The following is an 8,107-nucleotide window of genomic DNA, read 5'->3' as shown; positions in this document are numbered from 1 at the left end:
ATATATATATATATATATATATAATACAATAATAGCCACGAAGTGCTACAGTTTCGACGTCTATTTCGTTTAATATCTCAGGATAGAGTAAGGATTAAGGAACGAAATTTGTCGTACTACCTTGTGTTTAATTAAATTAAGGGGAATTGATGCGATTAAATTTTGGTAGTGAAAGATTGATTGGGTGAAAAGATAGAGGGTGATATATATATATATATATATAAACTCGTGTCTACTCATAAAATTAAGCGTTTTATCATTTTAAAATAATTTAAAATATACAAAATTTTTATAAGAAAATCTCCTAACAGATGACGCCACACACAATTTTATTTATTTATTATAATGTAAAAGTTATCTTCTAAAAATCTCATAACAGTTGGAAAAGTTAAGCAACTCGTTGCTAGAGTTTTTTTTATTATTAATTACTAGAAATTCTCCCGTCAAGCATGACGGAATATTTTTATGAGAAAGTCAAGATTGAAGAATTGCTTCAAGTCAAGCTTGACGTTCTGATGCTCTTTCAGCAGTCCTTGGCAAAGTCATTCTTACTCGGATTTTGTTCAAGTTGAAGTTCACGATCTTCAGGAATCTCGGTTGTTCTTATTCTTTTAGATCTAGAATTCGACGGCCGGATGGTAGAACGGTCAAGGCGGCAATCCACCGCTCTGGGAAACCTGGGATCGAATCCAGAAGAGTCGAAAAATCCACAGGAATTCTTCGGAGGTGGTCCGTCTGGATATGTCGGGCCCCGTCCTTCAGCACCCGGCTGCCTTATTGTAAGCCTGGCCAAATCTATAATGGACTTGCTAAAAGAGGTCTTCATAATGCCCATAAGACGGAAAAAATAAAAATCTAGAAGTTGCCTGACCATTTTTACTCTTACGCTTCTAAATTATACTTATCGTCCTGACCCTCTATGAACAAAAATCTTACTCGTCGAGACTTTAACCAGAAATCTCATAAATGAGTTAGACACGCTACCTATACACATTAGATATATAATATATACACTAGCTTGTTACACCAAGCGTTATTAATCGGAAAAATCGTGGTAAAACCCATTCTAAGAACTATCAGAATGCTTATAAACTAAGTGGGACTTACATCCTCGTAAATAGCCAGTATACAGAAAAATAATTAGAATTAGTTTGGTTTAGGCGACGTCATACGTGGGCGATCTGCCGAGTAGGATGCCTCTTGGGAGGACTTTTATGAAAAAGTGGTCCGGTTAGATGTTACTAACATGATGAAAACCCAGAAAACTCCACGTACCGGCCCATTGGCCTGGAGCAAACTCACGACTAACTACAGGTGATCGGTGATTTATCCACTCGGTCACCAGTGGGCACTTATTAGAGAGGTTGAGGCGCACGTTTTAAACGTGTAAACGTGTACGTGTGACGTTCGGCGCCGCTTTCCCGTAAGCCTAAAAGTTTGACGATGGTGTTTGAAATGTCGAGCGTGATTCCACCGACTATCCAAACACCATTGTCAAACTTTTAGGCTTACGGGAAAGCGGCGCCGAACGTCACACGTACACTTTACACGTTTAAAACGTGCGCCTCAACCTCTCTATTAGAATTAAGAAAATACCATTCGGAAATGAAGAAACCCGAGTTGTTAGACGTGGAAAATTAAATACTTATATGGTGTTACACTGTTAATAACGGTTCGTACCAAGGGTAATCCACATAAACCGTATCATTGAAGTCCTCGAGGACCACATCGTAAGATCTGCAAAATATTACGTCTCAATGTTTTGTGCTTCTCGAAATAGAAGACTTGAGTTNATGAGCTATAATGTTCAAAAACTTAGAAAATGAATTCTGTAATATGAAATAAATATTAATTGCATTAATTCTTTTATTTAAGTTGTTAATCACAATAATTTAACACCACTACTAACACCTAAATGGTTTAATCAAACTCTTGCTATAAAACAATCTAAAATATCAAGATGCAAAATTTAGTCAAAGCAGATAATTTGATTTTATTTATGGGTTATTAGTTATAATATTCATAATTATTCTAAAAACATTTTACAAAGCAAACAAATTTTCAGTTATATTTGAAACTATTTCATCAATATCAAATTAAATTTTCAAACTGCATTTGTACTCCATATAATCAATAGTTCATATTCAATAGCATTACATATTCATTTATGCAGGAAATATATTAAACTAACTGATTACTTTAATAAATGTAAATTGCTGATCAATAAACACATCAAATATTCGTCTGAAGTTTATTCAAAAGTCATAATGTCCTCTCACAAAGTTTCTGTATTATATTCACAATTAAAAATTATTATTTTTATTTACATGTTCATGCATTATTTTCTAGCATAAATGATTTTGATGGATTTAAAATTATGCATTGAGTTGTTTATCAATTCTTTAAGTAATTAACTGTAATCTCTATTTAAATCCAATGCTGAAGAATCTATTAATCTGGATTTAAATCCAAATTACTTGATTTAGCACTCAAAATTTCAATATTTTAAATTCCGTATGGCATTAAACTCAATAAGAGCTAAAAATTATCCCTCAAAATAAAATTATGTTTAATAATTAAGTTCAATGATCATGTAAATATATATCTAACAAAGCATATATAAATCATTTTTTAAATTTAAATTATCTTTAATTTTTCATTATCATTCAAATTTATATATATATATATAGAATTTATTTCTTCATTATGTTAAATATTTAAAAAATTCCTATATCTGCATANGTATAATTTATTAAAAACTATTTGACAGCATTAATTAGCTATTAAATATTTATCAGTATTGCCATATTTTTTGTCTTTCGTTATCTAATTTATACAGGCCTCGGGCCTCAAAGTTTCAAAGAATAAAAGCAAGTAATCTAGAATTTCCATCAGGCTTTAAGCAAGGACAAACTTCAAACAATTCACTTCTCTATTCCCACTTGCATTTAGTTTACTATCATATCCTATCATGCAGTAAACTTGTGTGTTTTTGTTTACAATTTGAGGAACTAATATAAAAATATTCCATATTGTGTATTATTTATGAATATCTAGATTAAATGTTCAATGATAAGATTAAAGCTCTTAGATATCTTATAAAGTTAGAAATTTTATTGAGAAAAATTTATTTATTGAACAAAAGAAATTTTAATTCAGCAAAATTTTTAAAACATTTTTATAATTTCAGTTTAATCAGATTTTATTTACATACAATATACTTCAGAGAAAATTTTTATTTAAATATCTTGACTTTTTGTTGTTATAAATAATATTTACAGAAAGTAAAATTTTATAGATAGTGAGTTTGGCATATTCATGTAAACAAATTTGTAAATTCATTCATATTTTTAAAAAATCATGCATATAATTTACAGAAAAAAATTAATTTGATAAAAGAAATCAGTTGATTACAAACAATTTCTCTACTTTATTTATATATAACAATTCAAAAGCATGTTTAAATTCATCTAAATTGCAATTTTCTTGTATAACTTCAAGTGTTTGAAAATTATCCATTACCAACCAATTAGGATTAGTAACTAAAATCTTAAAAATGTCCCATACAAAACTTCTCATTAAATATCTAATCATTAAATCATAAACTCAATATTTGATAGATTAATCAAGAATTTCCACTAAAAAGTTTACTACTAATTAATTAAAATCCAATTTGTAATTAATTTTGATTTATATCTAACAGAACATAAAAAAACATGGCTTTAATTCAACTGATTATCATGTCTGTCAAAGTAGATCTTTATAACCGTATCAAACATATTTCTATTATAAAATAATCAAAATGAGAAACAAATTCTAAAATAAACTATCTTTCAGTGTTAAATATTGTCATTGACAGACAAGATAGTTATTTTCAATTTAGATTCATTTATATGCAAGATACAACACAAGCATCAAATTTGAAAAATAAATTCTAATTATTTGGCTATATTTAGATACAATATAGAGTATAGAAAAAAAATTATCTTCATATTTAAGAAATATCAAGTCTATTCCAGAGTTGTATAATAGCACTCTTAAGCTTCACAGATTACAACTAGGAAACACATACAACTTCATTTAGCATTTATTCTTTAAGAATTCATTCCAAATCCAAGAATAATTAACAGATAAAAGCATCATAATCAACAACTCAAAGCTGGGTATACCTAATAAACACGATTTAACAGCTTATTTTAACAGCTACAAAGGTAAGTTAGCCCAAAGATGCCCATTTAAGTCAAAAACATTTGCTCTCTCATAATTTTGTGCCAAAAATTAATTTTGTTTACCTCATCAACAAAAGCATCAATACTGGTATTTATATAAAACAGACAGACCACTTAGATCAGCGTTTCTCAACCTCTAATGAATCGTCGCCCCCTTCAATAAAACCGTTACGTAGTATCACCCCCTTCACTTCAAAATCCCGATGTCGAGGGCCAAGGGTAACGCCAAATTTGTACTGCATCGAATAGACTAGTGACTAGTATAATGTTATTTGTGTAATTATTGTACGACATAACAAATAAAATATCTAATTATTCTTAATATAATGTTTTACTATATTGCCCAGAAAATTGTTTTTCATCCCCCAAAATATAAATTGTTACTAATCACCCCCTCAACATGGAAAAACATCCACATGGGGCGATATCGCTCCCGTCAAGAAACACCGACTTAGATAATTCTCGAAAATTCCGTAATTCCGCAACTGCGGGTGTATAGGAACGCTACCGGTAATCAGACGATTCAAAACTTAGGGTTTAATTACATATAATTTGGTCAATTACATACGCATATAGATGCATTTTGGGCCGACTTAATTTTACGGCGTCTGTCGGTCACTAAAATTAAAAAACCTGCCACTTTTCGACGCGCGGAACCAATAAATTCATCACGCGCACATTTCGAATCATTCCCTCATATCAACAGATAATGAAAAAAAAAAAAAAAACTAACAATGCAAGACCCATAAGTTAATTTTAGACCTGACTGTCATTATTTTTAGAGTATTTTTAGTGTAGAATCCTTACCTAACTTAAGACAGAAGAATCAATTTGATCGCATCGACTTGTTTATAAATTCGTAAGTAGAATTGGTGTAACTTACAATCAAATCACGTATTCAAATTCGAATACTTAAATCCCATTCTCACATCATCTCATATCTCACGTGAAAGGTACGTGAATGACAGAGAAGATTCGAATGAATCAATTTGAATAAGTATTGAAAATGCTTAATAATTGTGAGTTTTATTTTTGTGTGATTTTAATTATTTATTTTATAAATTTTAAATTAATTATTTGTTTTTTGTTCGAATTTCTTACTTTTTCGTTTTTATCCGCAGACGACTTCGGGTGCGTCTCAACGTATTCGTTATGATGAATTGGACGTCCTTTCTTGTTTTTACGTCTTTTTGCGCGTTTGTTTTCAGACGGACTCATTTTCTTTTCTTATAACGCTTTGCAGAAATATACGAACCTTTATTAAAAACTTTCGCTTAATCCAGCAACAAGACTAAACCAGGATCACATTTAACATGGCGGTCAGGCGTTTCCATAACTCTACCTGCTATTTAAAGAAATCGCCGCGCCGCGTCGCTTTTAAGTTTTCATGTTATTACTAAAACAAATGCATAATTGAACCTAACGTGACATAACAGTTACGTAATGTTTGTAGAAATGTACGAAAACTGGACGTACAAAAGTGAACAATCGGAATTTTTTTTTTTTTAAGAATACCGTGCAGGTATATTTTATGTATTCGAATCGTGTGTTTTTATGAGTTTCCTATAAAATAAAAAAAATGCTTAAATGTTAAAGTTTAAAAATGTGGTATGTGATGTAATTACAATAACAAGCATGGATTCCTTAAATATATTGTAGTAATCGTAAATTGTGAGCGATTTGATGGATTAAATATATTCTAATTTATCCAATTATTCGCTATTTTTAATTTATTCGAAAATATTCTTAGATTAAGAGTGAAGTTAAAATCAATCAGTCAGGTTGGATAAGCGCTCAATCAGTTTATCATTGGTTGAACACCGCTGCTAAAGTAATTGAAACAAATTAACCTGGCTCAAAATCTCAAATTTATCCCATATATATTTAACTATTTAACTTCAAAATCTCCACAAACATTTTCTCGACACAAAAAAGAAACTAGAAACGGTGGCATCGGAAATAGATGAATCATTACGGAATTTTTGAATAAGTAAGTGAAAGGAACAAGTGAGGCAAAGCCCTCTCTATTATATTCAATATCTAATTTTCTTTGATGTTCAATTTCAAAACATTCACCAGTGAATTACTCTAAAATAATCCATAAGTCAAAAGAGACCCCTAAAAATTCCTTAGTTGCTGGAACAACTTCTATGACATACAGTGCCGGCCCGAGGCAAGTTTTAGGATGGAGCGAGATCCTATTATTGCGCTCCCCTCGGTTGCCCCATAACTTAGGCCCTTTAATTTTCTTTACCACTGAGGCAACCCCCCCTAGGACTTAGCGCCTGGAGCGGCTGCTCCGTTCGCCCTATGGTAGGGCCGGCTCTGATGACATAGTGAGCAAAGAATACTGTGTATTTATTTATGAAAATGTTTTCAAAAGTTAAATAAAATATTAGATAAATTTATTTCGTATGTAAATAAAAACGTTCTTATCTTGAAGTGGCAGAACCCATGGAATAATCCATACCAGTTACTGTGCGCGTTCGATTCTCTCAAACTCCATCGTCAGATAATTTAGGGTCTTGAAGTTTATGATGTGGTCCTCGAAGATTTCGATGATACTGTTTGTGTGGATAAGCCTTGGTATGATCCTTTATTGAGCAAAGGTAGCATAGCATCCACAGATGGTGGCAAATCGGACACTTGCCCCTTTCTAGGATGGAGTAAAAAAAAATTCACAAATTATACTGTATTGGTAAAAATAATTGAAACATGTAACCTTACACCCTTGACCATGGGACGATTTGATGCAATACTGTATTCTATAACTTATTTTTTTTTTTAAACCCCTGAAAATTAAATTATTAAATAAAATTTAATTGATGTAATTATTTGTCTCCAAACTATACCCCCTGGAAAATTTTCTGCCTGTGTCCATGAAAGGGAGAAAGCACGCTTCTCAAACGTTTTCAAGAAACTCGAAGTTAAAAAATACAGAGATTTTTGAGTAAGTTCTGTAAAACCTTTAGGTATTGCACTTGGTCGTTGGTTCGTATCTTGATATAAATTTTACAATTATTTTATGTAAATTACTTAGGTTTATGCATTTTATCTATTTATTTTCTATTAAAAATGTGTATTTTCTCTACCTTGAAAATTTGTTTTAAAAATTGCTGTCTGTTCAAATTTAATTAAAGTTTGTTTTTTTTAAATTGTTTTTATATCTTAATTAAAGATTTAATCTTTGTTAATTTAAGTCTACCTGCGGACCACTTGTCCTATCATCGCTGACCACAGGTTGAGAAACTCTGCCTTATATTAATAATTTATGACTTTATTCTTACATTATATTATTTGTTGTGACATCAACACAATGCCGGGGTATTCGTCACAATGCTCTCGATTTTAGTAGTCTTGCTCCTGAACATCATACTCTTCTTGTTAACAATGGAGTCATGCAGGTTATCTATCTCACTCCGTTCAGGAGAAAATTTTTGAATTGAAATAACGTGACTCCCCTGAACCCAATAAGTCAAAAAAAATTCGTGGATGTGTGTGTGTTTTGTAAACACCGCTAGACACGTGGTCTGCGGTTTCAGATACACGAGGAAAAGAACAAAGGAAAGGACAATGAACAGTCGGTGGAAACGTGTAACTAGACAAACAAAAGTTTATTTTAGTCGAAAACCGCGGTACAATATTGATACCAAGATACAGTTCAATACCGGACACAGATAGCGTAACAATAACAAAATTGCTTGATATTCCCCCTTCCAAATTTCCTTCATCACGCGAGGCCCTGCTTTGCCCGAAAGTAATATAGATCCGACGGATAAAAAAAAACTTTTTTCAAATAAATTTTGGGAAACAGAGTACCTAAAGGACTTGACAAATTTCTTCCGTAACGGTACATTCGTTGGCTTCGATGGAGACAG

At 31.4% G+C, this 8,107-nt stretch overlaps 1 protein-coding gene across 3 annotated transcripts in view; it reads right to left on the bottom strand.

Annotated features, from left to right (window-relative positions):
* Positions 1-5,591, bottom strand: part of LOC111616502 — a 122,832-nt gene extending 117,241 nt beyond the window's left edge. Inside the window, exon 1 of one of the 3 annotated variants that reach the window (XM_023357909.1) lies at positions 5,331-5,591. In XM_023357909.1, the coding sequence (XP_023213677.1) occupies positions 5,331-5,447 (117 nt within the window). In that variant the 5' untranslated portion in view covers positions 5,448-5,591. Of the gene's footprint in view, positions 1-5,036; positions 5,256-5,330 lie in introns of those variants that run through there. The other 2 variants (XM_023357925.1, XM_023357931.1) reach the window with 2 other exon arrangements.
* Between the last annotated feature and the right edge of the window lie 2,516 nt (positions 5,592-8,107).

Source organism: Centruroides sculpturatus, unplaced genomic scaffold (assembly GCF_000671375.1).
Source record: "Centruroides sculpturatus isolate CEXI.00-Female unplaced genomic scaffold, Cexi_2.0 scaffold55, whole genome shotgun sequence".
Taxonomy (NCBI): Eukaryota; Metazoa; Arthropoda; class Arachnida; order Scorpiones; family Buthidae; genus Centruroides; species Centruroides sculpturatus.
The sequence above is the reverse complement of the archived record's forward strand: the minus strand, read 5'-3'. Positions and strand labels throughout refer to the sequence as shown.